This window comes from Phoenix dactylifera, chromosome 11 (assembly GCF_009389715.1).
Source record: "Phoenix dactylifera cultivar Barhee BC4 chromosome 11, palm_55x_up_171113_PBpolish2nd_filt_p, whole genome shotgun sequence".
Lineage (NCBI taxonomy): Eukaryota > Viridiplantae > Streptophyta > Magnoliopsida > Arecales > Arecaceae > Phoenix > Phoenix dactylifera.
Window position 1 is genome coordinate 16,317,533 of NC_052402.1, and position 19,720 is coordinate 16,337,252.

Here is a 19,720-nt window from a genome sequence, read left to right on the forward strand (position 1 = left end):
CTCAACAATAAATGCGGATCTCCGGCTTACTCCATAATAAATGCGGATCTCCGGCTTACTCCACCAATAATGCGGATCTCCGGCTTACTCCATAATAAATGCGGATCTCCGACTTACTCCACAATAAATGCGCATGGCTCCTGACATCTACGGATCCCCAGCTCTCCACGGCAAATCGACCCAGCAGGGTCTAGTCGACTATGATAAGTCTCTGATCTCGGCCATACCGCCGACATCAGTGCAATGATTCGCCTGACCCCGACCTGAACAACATGCCAAGCCGTACTACGGCCTCGCCCTGTTACATCACAGGTAAACCGACCCCCGCATATAAAAGGGAGCCTTGGCCTCCCAAGAGGGGATTGGAACATTCATACACCCAAAAATCACTGTTTATCTCCTTCTCCCCACTATTTGCCCCCTCCCTGACTTGAGCGTCGGAGGGCCGGCGCCGGAGAACCCGGCCACCGGTTCGTGTGCAGGCACCCGGACGGAGGACGCCGCCAGCCAACGGATCGCCGCCCCGCTGCGAGGACCTGCTGTTCCTTCTCTCCGACCGCCCCGGACGGAGGACGCCGCCCGCCGACAGACCGCCGCCCCGCCGTGAGGACTAACAGTCGTTCCCTCTCCTCGACCGAAGATTGCCCCCGGGTCCAATTTCCAGCAACACGAGGAATCACTGCTTGAGAAATGTAACTGGAGCAATTTTGATGTTGTTTTTTGTCATCTCATTATTGGATGTTTGATATGGATAGGTCACAAATTGCGAGATTAGAGGGGGATTGATGGTGTTGTCTGTGCACTCCAAATGGTGGCGACAACTATTAGCATATGATAAGGGGCCCACAAGTTTAATGATAGGTGGTCCAATGGAGATCAGAGGGTTCGACCCTACATCACCTTTCGTAAAGCCTATGGGTTCATTGAAGGGTATCTTTCATACTATTATGTACCTATGTATATCTGTGTTTTGCCTTGGTTGTACAGTTTTGGATAGCTGTTACATCTTCCATCTCAAAGATAGATTACTTTTCTTCATCCTAAAAGTATAAAAATGTTGCAGAGATGTAAGCTATCTATTCATGAGATGGATGATATTGCAACTATTTAGGACCGTATAACTCTCTTCGATGCAAAACAAACACTGCACAAGACTCACCTTAGAAAACTCTTCCATTTTAATTGCTCATAGGATTCTTAATTACAACTAAAATGAGTCATTTTTCACAAGAAAAAAGAGAAAAAATGAGTGGGTTGGTACTACATTAGGAAATCAGCGATGTCATTTCATAATTAATTCGAAGGCTTTTAACTCCTAAAAGTTTGCCCTCTAGGCCGAACGATAACGATACCATGATAGGTGGTCGCAATTGGCTATTAAGCCATAGACAGTAAAGTGGAAAGACAATGTGCGCCTAGGCGCCCAAGGGCAGGAGAAAAATTGATGAAATATGCACTAGAAGAGGAAGGTATTTCCCACTGTTTTCTAAAAAGGTAAAAAGGGCTTAATTCGTTTATGTAATAAAGATCCATCGATTAAAGAAAAGAAAATGTAAACTTTTGAGAAGAAAAATAAACATGTAAACTTACCAGTTGCATTTAATGTAATTTAATATTGTTATAATTTGAAAGAAATACAAATAAAAGTAATATAATTAGTAGTTAATAATATAATACATAGCGAATTTTATTATTATTATTGAGGCATATACTCAGGAGTAGGAAAAATTATATCCAAGTCCTTACTGATTTTATCTCTTTTTATGGGAATCCAATACCTATAAAAATTAGTATTTTTATGTTCAGAAAAATTACCAAGCATGAAAATAGACTCTATCAGAATCTCATCTCCAAATTACATAGAGTGGGAAGCTAGGCGAGACTTTTTTTTTAAGGTATCTCAAAATTGACATGGAAACCATTTTAAGCCAAATTCTGGTTTTGATGCGATGCATTCATAGGCATTCCTTTTCTTTGGTTACCCTGTCAACTATCAAGGCCACATCATAATAATGGAGGAGTAATATATATCCTAAAGCACCACATGGTGCTGGATGGAATGATGTGGATAGGTTAGATTTATACGTGCAACCTAACAAGCTTTTACATGATATGGACTTAATGCAGAACCAATTAAAGCCTAACTTGCGTTAGGCTTCCTGCATACTAGCCTAGCAAGGTTTGAGCATAACTTATAGTTCTAGAATTAATGAATGCTCCTTGGTGGAATTGCAAACCCTTGCAAAGCCTTAGCCAAGACAATTCCATGCATTAGAAAGTGCAATTACAGCCGGGCAATGAAGTGAAGAGTATTACTCAACTACTTAGTCAGCTTTTTTTTTTGGCTGTACTCATCTTGGTTTAGTGTGAGATGCCAATATACCACCCCAAAAAAAAAGAAAAAAAAGTAAGAACTATGAGTTTGAACCTCCCCTATGAAGTTAATTCAATTACTATTCATGCAATGGTATAAGTAATTTTGACTGAATACTTGTTGAGTTGGTCCTCATTAAGGTCATACATAGGCATCAGAGTCCAACGAGAAGAGCCCTATCAAGTCGTTGCCGTTGGAGCTGTCCTCGCATGGTTAACCTTATTAGATCTCCGCAATATGCCATTTGGTAACCCGTCGCCACGTTCGTGAGGCTGGAAGACGTGCCACGTCGGATAGAAGGACTGGCCGCATGCCTTAGATTCTCGGGTGTGAGAAATGGGTGGGACTTGGTCGGCGTGGGGTCCCCGCGAGCCGGCCTTCCGGGCGGCGCACGGCCACCAAACGCTTGTGTCGGCTGGCGTCCACACGTGTGGGGCCCAGCTCAGCTCGATGAATCTACCGGTCGTTCATGCTGGACCCGTGCAGGAGAGACGGGAACGAAGGAGAACACGTGGAAGATGAGAGTTCAAGTTTGAACGGGTCCCGGTTCCCGGGGACCGAGGGTTATGCCCGGTCGTGCCCTTCCCCATATATATGAACAGGAGATTTTGGGTTCAAGTTTTGGATAATGTATTTTTAAAGATTTTAGGCGTAAATAATTGTAATATATGTGGAGTTTCCTTTCCTTTGTTTGAACTAATCACGATATTCCAATTGCTGGATGGAGCTAATTCAAAATTGAATGAGAGACTTAGGAAAGTTTTATACTCTTGTGGAGCACAATCAAGAGTTCAGTGTTCAAGAATAATTTGCTGGAGATAAAGATATGGATTTTGAAAAACCAACGAATTTTCTGAAATAGTTTATTATAATTGAGTTTACGAGAGGCAATAATAACAAACAATAACAGAAAATATTCTTGCCATCAACAATATATGATATCATTAGTTTTTAATGCATAAATTTTCTCAAACTAGTCAAAAATTACTTGTGAATAAATTATTAAATTATGTATGGTTTAGAAATTGTGAAGTTGGGTTTGTATGGGGTTTGACCCAAATCAACCCAACCTGCGAGCTGGATGCATGCTTCGCGCATGCTTGATGATAGTCGGACTCTTGATGATTCCATGTGGGGGTCGGAATTCTGAAGCTATCGAAGTATATGGAAATCCTAATTTTTCATCTTTTTAAAGGCATTCCCTTCCCCTTGATTCACCACCATCGCCGATCACAACGTCTCTCTCTCCCCCCCTTCTCTCTCTCTCTTTTTTTTTCCTCTCTTAGAGATTTCTTTACCGTGCGATAGCCTAAACCTCAACGAAGCTAAGGTATCAACCTTCCACCTCCTTAACTTCCTCTCTCGTTACTCATCTTTATATACAGTCATCGTTGTTGACTTGGTTTGTAGCTAAAACTATCAAGTTTCACTACTCAAAAACCTCCTTTATTCCCTGAGTATCTCCACTTATTTTAGTTTGTTAACCATGTTTCAAAGTTGAGGACCTTGTCGGACCTCTAGCTGAACCCTCTCGATGCCTCTATGACCTGTCATTAGAGCCTTAATTGCTGGCATCTAAGTCAAGGCTCGAAAGGGCACCATGCCTCTTCAATCCTATGTTTTGTTGGTGCTCTGTTTCCTCTTCTAATTTCTTTTTCATCAACTGCTCACTGCTGACCATCACCACCACTAACTGCCATTCTTCGTCCCTCGCTCACCATCATTGCCAATAGTCGCAACTCACCCCTCCACTATTGGCCATAACTATCCCATGCTTACATTCTCTATTCTCACTCCTCTCTATTCTCTTTGTTTTCTCTCTCTCTCTCTCTCTCTCTATATATATATATATATATATATATATATATATATATATATATATATGAGTGAACCCTAGCAGAGGGTCCCTCCTCTTTTATTCTTCTTTGTGCACTCTTGTTGAGGAAACTAAATTAGTGATTGTCCATTGTATCGATATCCGCCCCAACCTTCACCAAACATCACTAAATTCTACTATTGAGAACTCTTATCATACCATTTTTGCCCTAATCAATTTTTTGCTTTATGATCCGACTAATTAAGTCACTTACATCAGACTAATTCAGGTCATTGAATGCAGCACCCAACAACCCTTCTCTCTCTCTCTCTCTCTCTCTCTCTCTCTCTCTCTCTTATATTGCAACTACTTACCATATTCACTTTACAATTTTCTTTGACTATTAGTTTCATTTTTGTAGGGGTGCATTTATCTGAATGAGAAAAAATTCAAATTTTACATTCTAATCCTCAAATCGAGATAAAATCTTGGGTTAGAAATAGTTTGAGCATCAAAATTTAGAATTAGAAGATTAGTAAATAGCTAATTAAATTAATATTTCATATGGTTCTTTATAGGCAATTTGATTTTTTGATTTGTCAGTTGTTGATTTTCAAATTAATTGAATATGTTAGGTGTACTCTTAGGCTGATAAGCATTTTACTTGGGTTTTGTTCCCGAAGATGATTGTGCATAATCACTTATATGGATATATATGGATATATATATATATATATATATATATATATATATATATATATATATATATATATATATATATATATATATATATATATATATATATATATATATATATAAAATTATAGTTATAGTTATAGTTATATATTTATGTATCATGTATCAATGATTTTAGTTTTGCATGGAATGTGATGGCCATTTGTAATCACCTATATAAATATATATATATTTATGTATGTGTATGTATGTGTGTATTAATGTTTTTAGTTTGAATGTAATAAGATATCTATTTGCATTGAATTTTATAAGAAATATAGTATTCTATTAAATTTTATTGGAGAAAAGTATATCTATGCTGTGGAGGGTTATTTTTGGAGTGATACTTATGTTAGAGCTGGACTGGTTCATGTGAAAAAAGTTTTCCTACACCAATACCAATCGGGCCCAACGCCCGGAGTGCCGGGACTAGCGGCAAAATCAATCCGGTAACTTATTTGCAAATCATGTGCTCCCTGGGGAGTTATCTGTAAAAAGCCTTACATCACTTAGTCCCGGCAGGCGCCCTGCCGGAACTAGTTCAAATTGTATATGAGGGTGGCACGAGCGGTGCAATTAGACCTCACTGCTTACGTGTTCGTCAGCGAGTGGAATTGCACGAGTTTCTTGGAATCGACGGTCACACCGATAACCACAAGGAACCACCCTCTCGGGTCTGTGGCTGGGCAGAGGTTCTAGACTCCTCACCGACCTCTTTCTTCTGGTCAAAGGAGACGTCGAAGCAACCTCAGCCGCTGCACGCATACCCTCCATCTCCACCCATCGCTCTCTCCTCCTCCTCCTCCTCCTCCTCCTCCTCTTTCTTCTCCACTCCCTCCCCCCACCTCCCATGGCCGAGCTCTGAGAGAGAAAGAGAGCTCCAACGACTTAAATCAAACAGGGAAGCTTCCGATTGCTCGCTGCGGGTCGCATCACGCCGATCTGCCTTCTCTCGGAAAATTGATGCGAAGATCAGGAGGCGAATTGCGTTGATTCCGCTGATAATGGCGAAGCGCGGTTACAAGCTCCGTATCCTTTACTTAAAGAGGCTCGAACTTTTCCTCCTTTTGGCCCGATCTCGTCTTCTCGATTTCTCCTGGATTCTTTTTTAGCTTCAATGTTGCTCTGGATCTTGTTCTGCGTGCGATGATTCGATTTTTCTTGGATTGGGAGCGTGTAGAGGTCTTTTTGTTGAAAACGAGCTGTGGATTTGGTTAAGGAGCTTGACTTGGATTGGATTTAAATGTCTCCATTGGATTCAAAGAGCTATTAAATATGATTGAAGGGCTGGCCTTTTACTTAAATCTGGATGTCAAAGCTCATTTGGATTGAGGGCTGAAGCTAGATTTTTTGAGTGATATATATGGCAAGAATGTGGTTGGCGTCTAGAAGTCTATAAGATGTGAACCAGCTGGGACTTTGGTCCTTAGTGACACTGATCGCTGGCAATCGATCATGTTGAAAAGATATTATTCTAATATCCAGTTGGACGATGCTATTACTTGAGGGCTTGCGATCACTTTATTCTGGAGCTATATTTGGTTGGAGACTTGGAGTAGATTTAGAAAGATAAGTACCCGAAGCCTTTCTGGGAGGGAGTTATCTGATCTTGCCAGTAATGTGTTCGTGTGGTTTCTTTAACTTTGTGTTCAAGTTCTACATAAATTTCAATTGCTCTCTTCTTATTCCGTTGTGTGATTGATTCACCAGGCTGAGTTGTTTAAATGATTTTTTTATTTAAGTGCATGTCTCTAAGTGCGTAGCTCTTTTCTGAATGTTGAGGTTTTCCTCGATAAAATTGATCCTAATAAATTTAGATGCACGATAGCTCAAGTCCTGTTGACAAATCATTTGGAAGGTATCTAACTAAGTTCATAAATCCTATAAATTTTCTAGAATTGGTTGAGTTGAGGGTTGAGAATTGTAGCTTCATTGCTTGGAAATAGAGGATATATAGATTGCTGGATGAGAATGTATGGAAAATTAAAGAAAACTACCAGACATTCTAAGGATGGTGCTTTCTGTGGATTAAAATGTTGAGGGAAAATGGGTTCTCAAAAGGATCAAAGTGCTGAAAAAGGATATGGAAAAGCTAGCATTTCCATGGCATGTATTCCTTGACAAGGATAACCCGTGAAGGACTCAAAAGGGAAATCAAGAAGAAATGGACTGCAAGTCATTGTTATAATTTCTAGCTAATATATCATTATATGACATTCTTGCTTTGCTCTTTGCTGCTGACTCCAGCAATTTCAGCAATTGAGCAAATGTGACTCATGGGGTGTTCAGATTTTAAAGCAAAATCAGATGTGCTCTTTTGCATGCTTCATGCTTATCTATAGCTTACATCAGGACCACTCCTTGTGAAAGTTTCCCAAATAAGATGGGTGCACAAACTTTTGAACCAGAGATGCTTTCTGTTTCAATAAGTTTTTGTGTTCCCTTCCCTTTAATAATTAACATATTCTCTTTACTGATCTGGAGAAAATGATTGTCTTACTTCATCATTTACCCTGCAAGAACTTTTTTAAATGCAAGTCTAGTTTTGCTCTTTGTATCCAATATTGCTGTTATTTTCCCTTGTTTCTTGTTTTTTCTTGACGTGGATGTTTAGAGGAATTCATAGCGCATACATCTGATGTCAAATGTTTAAATATTGGAAAGAAATCTAGCAGAGTTTTTGTTACTGGTGGTGAAGATCGCAAGGTGAATCTATGGGCAATTGGCAAACCAACTCCATTACTGGTTAGTCCTAAGCCCTAACTTATATTCTCCTTATTCCTTGTGTGGTTTGGTTCTTGCTGTTACTCTATCTTTGAAAGCCAACCTCCGCTACTTAGTTGCTATGGAAATTTGAAACTGTTAGCTCAAGGAGTGTGCTATCAGGATAAAAATAACATGTATATCTGCGTTGACATATAGGCAAATACATATGTATATATGTGTCATATTCCTTTTAAATCCCCTTTGTTTGCACATGAATCCTCACAGGATGTTGTATTTTGTTGGAAACACCATGGTTGTAGATGTAACAGTTTATGGTATACAATTGCTTCATCATTTTGTTTTCTGTATAATTGCTTAAAGCTATGATACGCTGTTATGATTCAGAAATCATAAGTACGTGTCTCATTGTCAATTGTCTTTTGTAAAATTGCAGAGCCTATGTGGTCACACAAGTGCAGTTGAATCTGTAGCGTTTGATTCAGCGGAGGTCTTGGTTCTTGCAGGATCTTCTAGTGGTACGATTAAGCTTTGGGATTTGGAAGAGGCAAAGAGTAAGTTATATACACCTAAATTACTGGAAACAATTAACTATAGTTCTAAGACTTATGCTTTGCTGGTTCAGAACTTCATAACTTGCCTTTTTTGACTTCTTGCAATGTGTGGTATTAAACTACCAAAACTCACAACTCCTCCAATATGGCATATTAAGCCATTTGGTATGAGTTATTTTGCTGAACTTCTGTACTTTTTTTGGACCCATTTGTTCATGTTGTCTAGTAGACTCCAGTTTCAAAACTTCATCTTTAAACATTATATTAGCTCATTTAGTTGTCACACTAATGTCGGTAGGTAAGAAGGCGTATATCTGCTGATGTGTCTGTTCTTGATGTTGAAGTGTAGTTGTACGCACTCTTAGCGGGCACAGATTCAATTGTACCTCTGTTGAATTCCATCCATTTGGTGAGTTCTTTGCATCTGGTTCTTCGGACACCGATCTCAAGATCTGGGATATTAGGAAAAAGGGATGCATCCACACCTACAAGGGCCACACGCGTGGAATTCGAACAATCAAATTTACTCCAGATGGGCGGTGGGTTGTTACTGGTGGAGAAGATAATGTAGTGAAGGTGATTCTTGATGTTAATGCTGCTTGAACTAATGCTACTTGTCTTCTTCCACTGGGAAGAACAACTAAAACCCTTTTTGAACTGCCTGTACAGCTATGGGATTTGACTGCAGGGAAACTTCTACATGACTTTAAGTTCCATAAAGGACAAATCCGATGCATAGATTTTCATCCTCATGAGTTTTTACTTGCAACAGGTATGCTTTTTCTTTTTCAAATTTCTAAAATTGGTTCGCAGTATCATCTGCTTTTTTATTTTGTGCTTTGTAGCTTGCATATTATGTTTCTGTAACCTCATGCTAGTGCTTATGTATCAATGCCATGTATTATTATATATTGGCCATAATGTTATCAACAAGGCTTTAATGTGTCTACTTTGAGGACCAAGTATTATGCATTTAAATTCAAGGTCATTTTGTGACTGGCTTTTGGCCTTGCATCAATGGACAAGAATGGTGCTCGGGTATGGAATCTGCATACTTGTTAGCAGGTAGGACACCTGCCATCTAAGCTATATAGTTTTGGCTCATACAATTAGGGAATGAACTTCTAAAATTTCCTTGCCTTGGAATGAGTTTTGACAACGAGGAAAAAGGCAAGATTTTTTTTTTAGGGAACTGCATCTATCTTCAAGATACATTATAAGCCAAAGAGCCCAATTTAGTTGAAGTCTCAAAATGCCACCTATTGCTGTCCAGGTTAATAGGTATTGCTGAACTAAACCAAACAAGGTTTGCCGAACTGGTATGAGTCATACTGGCCGGAGACTAGTATAGTATGGTACTTGTATGTACCATACCGAACCATGACATAACAGAACTGGGGGGAGGGAAAGGGAGAGGGGGAAGAGGAAGGAGGCAACAGAGAGAGGCCGAGGCCTTCGGACTCACCTGAGAGAGACCGGATGTGGAGAGAGAGGGGTGTTCGATGACGGCTTTGCGAGGGGATAGAGGTTGGAGAGGCGGAAGAGGGAAAAGAGAGGTGAAGCAAGGGCTTCGAGAGCTTTGAGCCATCCGACGACTCCAGATATGGTTACGAGGACCGAGAGAGAGGACCATTTTGCCAGGATGACATCATCATCATCAAGGACTGAGGGCTTCGAAAAACGCGCCAAGAGAGCTGGAGGACTTCGAACTTTTGATTTTCAAGGGCTAATAATTCTTATTTCGATTTTCTGAATTGTGCATGTAACCTACTGGTCCGATTTGGTATGATTGGAACCGACCAGTTCGGTATAGTTCAGCTTACCTTGAAACCAAACTCTCCTTGTCCCACCCACAGTTTTGAGAGTCATGTTAAGCTTAAGAAGATGTGCATAGCTTGTATTCCATCTGAATAAAAAACAAGATGCTCGTAATTTGCACGTCCACTTGAATTTAAATCCCATCACTTTAAGTATATATCATGCAGTTACATAATAATTGTAGATTCTCGTAGTGGTCTACTGGGCCTGCTATATTATGTTTCATATTGCATTATTTAATGTAATACTCTTCATTGAAGATCTTAAAATTTGTTGATGTGCACTTCCTGCATCTTGTGCAAAAACAATTAATGAGGCTAGCATGTGAACAATTTCCAGGTTCAGCTGATCGAACTGTAAAGTTTTGGGACCTAGAAACATTTGAACTAATAGGGTCTGCAGGGCCAGAGGTATGTAACCTGTCTCTCCTGTTGGAAGAAGAAACATGGACTTTGTTACACTTGTTCCGATGCTTCAAATCTTGCAACTTTGGTGATTTACTTTTCTTTTATATGAGCATTCAATACTTAAATTACGATGGTTGGAGAAGGTTCTCTCTGTCTTTCATTCACTTTAAGGGCTTCAGCTTAATATTATAGCTTGCTTTCAATTTTCCTTTTTGGGAGTGCAGCTCATGCAGCATTACCTCTTTTGCAAGTCCCAAGTGCATGGATTTGAATAATTGCTTAGATATTCTCTTCATCTTCTGCCACAAGTCTAACAGTTCAAGGAAAATTTAGTACAGTCATATGTTATGGTCTCCTATCTCATTTTGAGCTCACAGGATGCGAAATATCTAATGTGAGTTATTGATGCTTGGCATATTTCCTTGAAGATATTTAGATACCTTCAATTGCATAAATATTTAATGAGGTTGTGTTGACTTCAATTTTAATGAGCTTCATTGTATTTTGAAAGCAAGTAGAGATGCAAACATTAATCCAAAGCATTGAGAAACATACTATACTTACAAGCACATCATTGTTATCAGGACTCTCTGAGTTTAGTTTCTTTATGTGGCTCTAGTGAGATGGACAATGACACTTCATAGGACCTCATGATATCAGAGCAATATGGCATTAACTATTCCTGTTAGCATTTTGTACCTCTAGATCTTTTTGGTATTGTTGAGCCGTGGCCATCTAGCCCAATGCTTATATATTATATTCAACATATATCAAGACAAGCATGAAAACTGTGTGGACATGGTTCAGTGTTAGGGTTTCTGAAGTTTTTTATGTCAGATATTTTGACTTCATGCTTGTATCGTGCACCTACATATGCTAAAGTGTATTAGCAAAATAAAGGTTCCTTCTTGCACTTTACTAACCCCTCACTCAACTTACAGCTCATAACATATATTACATTGTTACGCTTAAATTTTCTCTAAGTCAAAACTTTATCTATAGCATGAACTGTCTTACTACAGTGAATACCTGAGCAGCGGCCATCGCAACAAACAATTAATAATGTTGCGGACTTGCATGACTAACCCTATATATTTGATGTTCTTCTGTTAATTCAAATAACATCCTGCGGCCCAGTTTTCATTAAAGAAAATGGAATTTTGATGATTTTTGTAAGGTCTAACATGCTTATTTACAAACTTGTAGCTTTTATTGAAATCTATTTGAAGATTCCTTGTCTAAGCCATAAATAGCATGCTAAAGAATTATTTAAAACTTTTTTTGTGTGCATCTTCTTCATTACTCTTCTCCTGTTGGGCATGCACCTTATGCTTATCATCACCTTTGTACCTGTCTTATTTCTTTATTTTAAATTTTCATATTTCTTAAACATTTATGGAGAAGAAAATTAGGCAAAATTAGGCATAAATACGGTAAAATTATATTCAGATTATGGTGGATTTGGTGAAACAAACAGTAAAGGTCAGCACCAAGAAGTTTCTGAACATCCTGCATAAAAATCAAGAACCAACACTTGAACTAACACATGGTATGCAAGACAAAGATGCATTTAAGGAACAAATGATTTTTTGGATATCAATAATCCGAACCCTGCAACCCAATTCACATCACTTTCATTCTGTAAGGAAACTGGATGGTTTTTCAACCTGCTGTATTGCCTTGCTGACTACCTAGGCTGTCCCTGATCCTCCCTGCATGCCTTGTTGTTGAAACAGAAGTGGTTGAGTAGATAAATAATGGTTTTCTCCTTCCTCACCTTCAGTTAAAATGCCAGCCCCACTTTACAAGGTTTTGCACAGATAAGGAGCTTCCCAAAGATAATTAACTGGGCAGAGGTGTTTCCTTTGCGATCCAAATCAAACACATATTGGCCTTGCATCACTGCCATTACAGTATTCAACATTACCAGTAGGTCAGCAAGCGTCATAAATTTATTTTTTCCTAATTTGATTTTTTTTTTGATACACCTATATCTCTCTATGAGATATTAGAACTAGAGGCATACACCTATATCTCTCTATGAGATATTAGAACTAGAGGCATACACCTATATCTCTCTATGAGATATTAGAACTAGAGGCCCCGATTTTCCTAATATCTTTCAGTCATAATTCAAATGATAAGTCTATATACTCTATACTCATATATCGTCTTTGGTGTTTTTTTGTTGCATTTGCTCTGAAAGAGAAAATTCATCAATGCTTTCATAGTTGTCATATGCTTGTAGCTGTATCTTCTTCTTAAGGGCTTCTATTTTCTGCTCATGTTTCCATAGTTTCATGATAAATTAGTTGCTAGAATGAAATTTATAATAAGAAAATCTAAAATTAGACAATGGAAAACACCCATATACAATTTTCTTTCAAATCTGCAAAATGCTGAATCTGTACCACCTCAGGTTACTGGGGTACGCTCCATGATCTTTCATCCCGATGGACGAACTCTATTTTGTGGGTTGGATGTAACCTTAAAGGTATATATATATATTTTTGTATTTTAATTGTGGGTGATATTTATGTGTAGAAACTGTTGTTGCTTGATTTATTGGTTACTTGCTAGGTTTTCTCCTGGGAGCCTATAAGATGTCATGATGTTGTTGACATGGGGTGGTCTACTTTGGGTGATCTCAGTGTTTATGAAGGAAAACTTTTGGGATGCTCCTATCATGAAAGTCGTGTTGGAGTTTGGGTTGCTGATATATCAGTAAATACTTCACTTTATTTTGAATTATTCCTTTTCTTGTCTCTCTGTATTGATGTAAATAGCTTCCCGATTTCAGCTAATTGGACCATATGCTGTTGGTGCGGTGTCAAAAACATATGATCTTATGGAGCCTGTATATAGTAATGGGGAAGATCATTCTACCAAGCTAATGGAAAGCAACATAAAATCTAGTACTACACTGATTACAGGACATCATGACTGGGGAGGTAAACCAAAAGAAAATGTCCTACAAGGGATCAAGTCTACTTATGCTTCAAACATGGCTCCAATGAATTCAACTGACATCAAAAGGAATAAAAGCACCATAAGCCATAGTACTCCACAAGGATTTGATTCGAAGTCTTCTTCCAAAGCATCTGCTGTGAATTCTACCACATTCAGGGTTGTTAAAGCTACAGAGAGCCCTTCTAATACTCCGAACAGAATGGAATCAGGTTTTGCATCAAGGGCGATCTCGTCATGTTCAACTATAATCGGTACGAATAATTCACTAACCTCGAGGAAAGGCTCCATGATGGAGGCAAACGCAGTGATGGATGCCCAGACAATTGCTAATCCTGTTTCCATGCCTGTCATTGTACCTAGAGACGGTTTAAACCAGGACACTCCTGGTAGCTCTAGAAAAGTAACTGCAGACACTGAAGCAACAACTCAGGGTTCGATACTCTGCAAACCAACTCAGATGCGGAAGCCATCTTTTCTTGGTGGTTGTAGTGAGAGCGAATTGATTGCATCTGGATCTGGGCCTTTGAGTGGCATGAGTAGTAATTTAGGTCATTTGGACCCAAAGTTACTTTCCAGGACAGCGGTGAGCCATGAAGCTGCAGAAGCTGGCGAAGGAAACCATACAAGGACCAAAAGTATTGCAGAAAATTTTGAAAAAATAATGTCATTGGAGCAGCCATTACAAGTATACAGTGACAAACGTAAAAATTTGCCCTGTACTTTGTGGAAGTTGAAGCTTCATTTGAAAATTTCCAATCATTTATTGTCTACTGAGAGGCTGATTTATATGTTCTTATTGCTTTTGCGCTAATGACAAAATTATGAGGAAACAATATTTCTGCTATATTAGGACATGATTATCTGAAACACAATTTATTTTTCCCTGCAGATGCTGAAGCACCATGCTCGAACAGTGAAACAAATTCAGTCAAATATGTCAGAGGAGGTGTGTGGAAGAGGGGTTTTCTGGAGATATCTGATTTAGTCTTTTGAGAATGTCATACATATTTGATAATGTTTGTGTTTCTATTGGTAGTGGCTGTTCCACTTGGAAAGACACGATCTCTAGTTGAAAGATGGGAAAAAAGAGAGAGATTTAACAGCGGTTGCTCAGCAACAATTAGTTCTTCCTCTGACCCATCCCACAGAGACGACAATTCGGCATCTTTGCTTGTATGTTTTTTAAATCTGAACTTGTTTTATTTAATTTCTATATTTCCCTCAATCCACATGTAGGATGGTTTGACACTCGAGCTATGTCTGTAAATGGTATTTTTCAGTTTCTATGTCAGAGTGAAAGCTGACAAGGTTAATCTATATATTTAGTTAATAACTTTTCGACTCTCATAAGCTGATCATAAATAGATGATAAGCTTCATTAAATATTACAGAGGCAGTATAATCATGTAAATCTCTGTACTCAATTATAACCTGTTATTCATGAACCCATTCTTCAAGAAGCATTTGTGGACACTGCTTATACACATTCAAGTAACTTTACTTTTGGCATCCAAAAATGTATGAGAGAAGTCCATTTTGGCACATTCACACAATTTCCCATCTCCCAACAGCCCTTTGGCACTTATAAAATATACACGAACTGTCAGCTAAGTAGGATTTTATGGGCAATCGAACGTTATTAAGAAATAGTCAGGTACCATTACGGAAGCTTAGTGTGCACATACTGCTAAATGTTTCGAATGTTTCTTGAAATCAAACGGCCATTGGTATTCCTTGTTCTCAACTTAATCAATGCTTGCTAGTTCCAACAGTCACTTTTAGGTCTTGTTCTGTGTCAAAAGTGATTTGTGAATTTTAGCAGAGACAGGAATAGGTTGTATAAGGATTTTTACGAATGTTAGCCATTACTCAACTAGTATGAACTTTTCACATGATTTTAGTACGATGCTTCTTGTCAAGTTAGAAGTAATCGCTATGTTCATGGTGCTTTATGATGCACAGAAATCACCAGGGAAAACCTCTGAAAGGGATGCGATGTCAGTGGATGATGATTTCGTTCCAGATATACTATTGCAAAACCATGATGTGTTCATTAATGCTGTAAAATCTCGGCTAACAAAGTTACAGGTAACTTCTAATTACTAAACTTGATATCTTGATGCTTAAGTGATTTGCATAATGATATGCATCAGATGAAAGCATTAATTCTATGCACTCAAATTCAAGCATTATGTTATCACAGAGCATGTTTGTGCTAGTCAAAGGCTGGCATGATACAATACTATACCATGCCAAGCCAGTCATGTGCTTGGTCATATGCCTGGGCACATGCCAAAATAAATGGGTCTGTGCAAGTATCTGCTGGTGTGCCTAGACCGTAATGCACAAGCCTGGACAAATACAGACTAGCATTCACTATATAGAGGTACATGCCTTTGTGTACCCTTATCTGCCTGGCATGGTATATACCATATTTTGCAGATCTGCATGGGTGGGATATACGGCCCAATTTTTCCCCTTTGTTGCTGTTCATTCTTTAAGAAGTAGAAATTCTTCATGTAGAGCTCAATCAAGAATGTGTGCAGATACATATATTATCTTAGCCACAAGCATTTAGCATTTATAATAGAAGAAAAGGGGTACTGACTTAGATTTGCAGGCGGTGAGGCACTTTTGGGAACAAAATGGTATCAAAGGTGCAATCAATGCAGTGGCAAAGTTGCCTGACCATTCTGTAGGTATTCCTTTCAGGCCATTCATTTGCAACTTGTGTTTAGCTTTCTTAGTTTTTGGACGAATCAGCTGTCCATTTCATTCTATATTTTCATCAATTTATTTTTTAATATGCAAATTGCAGGTTCAGGTTGATCTTATCAGCATTCTCAAGGAGAAAATTGACCGTTTTACTCTTGAACTTTTCTCGTGCTTGCTTCCACTTCTTGTGGGTTTATCGAACAGCAGGACTGAAAGGTAGAATAGAGGAAGTTGGCCTCTTTGATCGATCTTATTGGATGACCACTAGATACAAATACGAAATCATCTGCTAGGATCTAGGTCACCCCTTGAATTTCATATTCATGCCTGCTTTAGATCATTGGGTAATCTTAGCTTTCAGTTGCCTACTTTGCTGTATGTTGCTTCTTATGTATGTAATTTCAAATTTGGACAGCAAAATTAGTTTCTTTATTTTCAACAATATAATGGCCTAGCAGCTTTTATTTTTGAGTCAGGCCCTTACTAGCATTCTTATTTCAAAATTCAACAGCATATTTACAAGTCATTTTTTGAGGAAAAAAAATGGTCACTCATATATCCCGAGATTCATGTAATAAGGTTGATAGGCAAACAAGTATAAATATTTTCTATACAGAATATTTGCGGAATTGTTGTAGTAGTGGAATTTGCCTTTTAACTGGCTCTTCTCTCTTTCCTTCAAAAAACTTACCCTTCATTCCTTAACAGCAAGCATGTATGGAAACATAGATGTTTAAGAATATTTCTAAACAGTGTTCTCATATATTGCAAAAAGAATACTCTCTTGTCCTCCCCTCTCCCTTCCACCACTCCTTTTTCCCCTTCTGTAGCTGTTATTTTGCCTGTTCTATCACTAGATTCATTTGTGATATTCACTGTGGTTTGCATTCTTCTTTTATCGATTAATTGTGTTTATACACATAAATGGTAACTTGCTGCAATTTACTCATGCTATAATTGTACAGGCACCTTATTATCTCTCTAGAAATGCTATTGGAGCTTGTGAAGATCTTTGGACCAGTTATCCATTTAACAATGTCAGCATCTTCACTAGTAGGGGTTGATCTTCAGGCTGAGCAGAGGTCCATATATTGATTTTTTTCCCTGTTGGTTTTAAAATATCAAATTTTCAGTCTATTGATATTTTGAACGGTGAACACCAGGTTGGAGCGTTGCAGTCACTGCTTCAACCACTTGGAAATGATAAAACAATTGCTCCCTTCGCTGATTAGGTAATGAAGCTCTTTTAGTTGCACTACTGGACAGAAACTGTCATGACACGTCAAGTTGGTTCGGTTAAGCTTTGTTCTACTGCAACCTTAAACTGTACCATGAGCCGTGCTCAAGTTTCAAACATAATTTAAAACTAAGAAATATGTTTTTTTTACCTTTTTATTTCGTAACTTTTGCTACCAAATGACACAGGTTGGTGTTTCTATGTTTTCTGCCCATACTCTTGCTCATGTTATGATTTATATTAAAATTACATCAGTTTTCTTTGTAGTATAATAAATCATAAATATATAAGAGGATTAGAAACTTTGGTCTTCACCATTAAATTTGAATTTGGTTGATGTCTTGCTTATGTTTCTGTGGTCCTGTTGCAGAAGAGGGGGGCTGATAGCAAGACATGCCCAGGAATTGAATCTCTTCTTGCTTGACTTATGACCGGCTAAAGCAGCCAAAGTTTCTTCTGACTACAGTTTTATGTCTCTCTAGATACGCAAAGAAAAAAACTCCTGCTTTTATGTCCTGTGCAGCATCTAAGCAAGCAACCCCAGCATTCCTTGCCAACTGCTCCTGATGACAATCCCCTAGTCCTAACCAAGCTGCCAGATTCATTATTCTCCAGAGCCTGCTGCATGATCCGGTGTGGAGCTACTTTATCAATTTTGCCAGCTTCTGGTATATGTTGTATGTATAATAACGTTCAGTTAGACAATATTCTTTAGAACATCATGTTAATTGCTGCTACAGTGTTACTTGTAGACCTCCGTATATTGAACAAGGGTGGATTTAGGGGCATGCTTAATTCATAAATATTTCTAGCATATAATACATGCGTTTATTTTTTTGATCCGCTGAGTTGATCCTCTTGAAGACTTCTATACCTAGCATAGTTCTTTTTCTTCAGTTTGTCTGCCAGCATTTGCTACAGGTATGATTGTCATCTCCATAGTTTTTAAACCTCTGAGGTGTGTGATCATTATATGCGATAAATGGCATGAACAAAGCAAAAGCTATAGGATCAATGGTAGTTCACTGCTATATTGTACTGGCTCTGAAGTTGTTATTGGACTGTGAATCTCTGGCTGCTCTTGCAAATTCTAGTGCGAGTTTGTGGCAGGATTCATCATCCTAGTTATCATCCTTGCTTTGGCATTGACAAGCTATGCTAAACCTGCATCCTTGTGTGCAGACATGAAATCTTCTCCACTTTTCCAATTAGAAACCTACAATGTAGAGTGCAGCTCAATGGTTTGAATCCATCTATCAGTCTGTTTGAATAGGAAAGAGGATAAGGTATGACGCCGGTATCTCAGAAATGCGATGCTGGAGAATGGAAATGATGCTCAATCTTCTCCTAGAGTGACTCGTCTTCATCAGTACAAATAGATTGAAGGCAGCACCTGTTTACACGCACCAAACAGAAATTTATGCTGTTATAGTTGAAGAAATGAGTGTTATTCAGACTTAACAGTACAAGCTGGTTGCAGAAAATGTAACACTACACAAATTCAAAGTATAGCAATTATTTATCCATTTATATTTCTCTACCTCTACTACTTTCATGATAGACCAAGAATGGAACATCTTGTAGAAAGTAGTGCAAGTAGCTCCGACGAATTATATGCCTTGAAGAAATTGTGTTTCCAAGGAAGATCAAAGTCGATCACTGAATTAACCTTTTAAAAGACAAAAAAAAAATGTTAGAAATATAAAACCATATTATTGTAGGATCAAGAAAGCCATCTCTACTGAGCTACCTAAAATAAATACCTGTGATTGATCAAAACCTCAAGCAACAAGAACGGTGGTTATATGAATTTGGGTTAACCCATCTTTAAATTTCTGTATAATTTTTTCTCTGTCTTCTTGCTTTAAAGCGCCCAGAATTGATGTGCACTCATAACCATCATTGCTCGGTGACTGGTGTAGGATGCTGGTACTACTTGTATGGACAAAGATAATAGTCTATCCAACCTTTTGCCCAAATTCAAAAATCTTGTCCGTTATTACTTCCATTTTGTCCTACTTTTTCCAATGCAAGCTCTTCATTCTTTACAAATAGTTTTATTTCATCCTTAACTACCCTTGATACAAATGCCTTGACTGTTTCATTAGAGGAAGCAGAAAACAGAAGTTTCAGATGCCAAATATTGGCAAGAAAAGAACGAGTTAGCCTCATCAAATATATGAAGGATACTAGAAACTGTTGTGATACCATTACATTTAATCATAATAGAGCTGGTGATAACTTGGAAAGAAAGCGGGTGAGAAATTTATCCAAAGAACTCTATCCCTCAGTACTCAAAACCTGAAAGTAAAGAAATACGCCCAGAAATGAAAAAAGAAAAAAATGACATCTCATTTCAAGATCAATAAG

At 38.3% G+C, this 19,720-nt stretch overlaps 1 protein-coding gene and 1 long non-coding RNA gene across 3 annotated transcripts; one reads left to right on the plus strand and one right to left on the minus strand.

Annotated features, from left to right (window-relative positions):
* The first annotated feature begins 5,616 nt into the window (after positions 1–5,616).
* On the plus strand, positions 5,617–18,192 carry LOC103714616 (katanin p80 WD40 repeat-containing subunit B1 homolog KTN80.4-like). 2 transcript variants are annotated; one of them, XM_008801924.4, is made up of 17 exons: positions 5,617–5,954; positions 7,540–7,670; positions 8,086–8,203; positions 8,553–8,779; positions 8,873–8,975; positions 10,361–10,431; positions 12,848–12,922; positions 13,009–13,152; positions 13,229–14,099; positions 14,288–14,344; positions 14,435–14,571; positions 15,361–15,486; positions 16,019–16,093; positions 16,217–16,329; positions 17,079–17,195; positions 17,277–17,345; positions 17,721–18,192. In XM_008801924.4, exons 1-17 carry the CDS (start codon positions 5,930–5,932, stop codon positions 17,779–17,781), a joined length of 2,520 nt encoding a protein of 839 aa, XP_008800146.2. In that variant the 5' UTR covers positions 5,617–5,929; the 3' UTR covers positions 17,782–18,192. The 2 variants fall into 2 exon arrangements, 1 of the variants encoding a protein (XP_008800146.2); XR_605253.4 differs by having other exon boundaries at positions 5,726–5,954; positions 16,019–16,097; positions 17,721–17,878.
* On the minus strand, positions 11,134–12,841 carry LOC113463212. Its single transcript, XR_003387077.2, has 2 exons — positions 12,457–12,841; positions 11,134–12,416 (listed from the first exon to the last, which is right to left on the minus strand). It is a non-coding gene; the product is annotated as an uncharacterized LOC113463212 (long non-coding RNA).
* Positions 18,193–19,720: the final 1,528 nt, after the last annotated feature.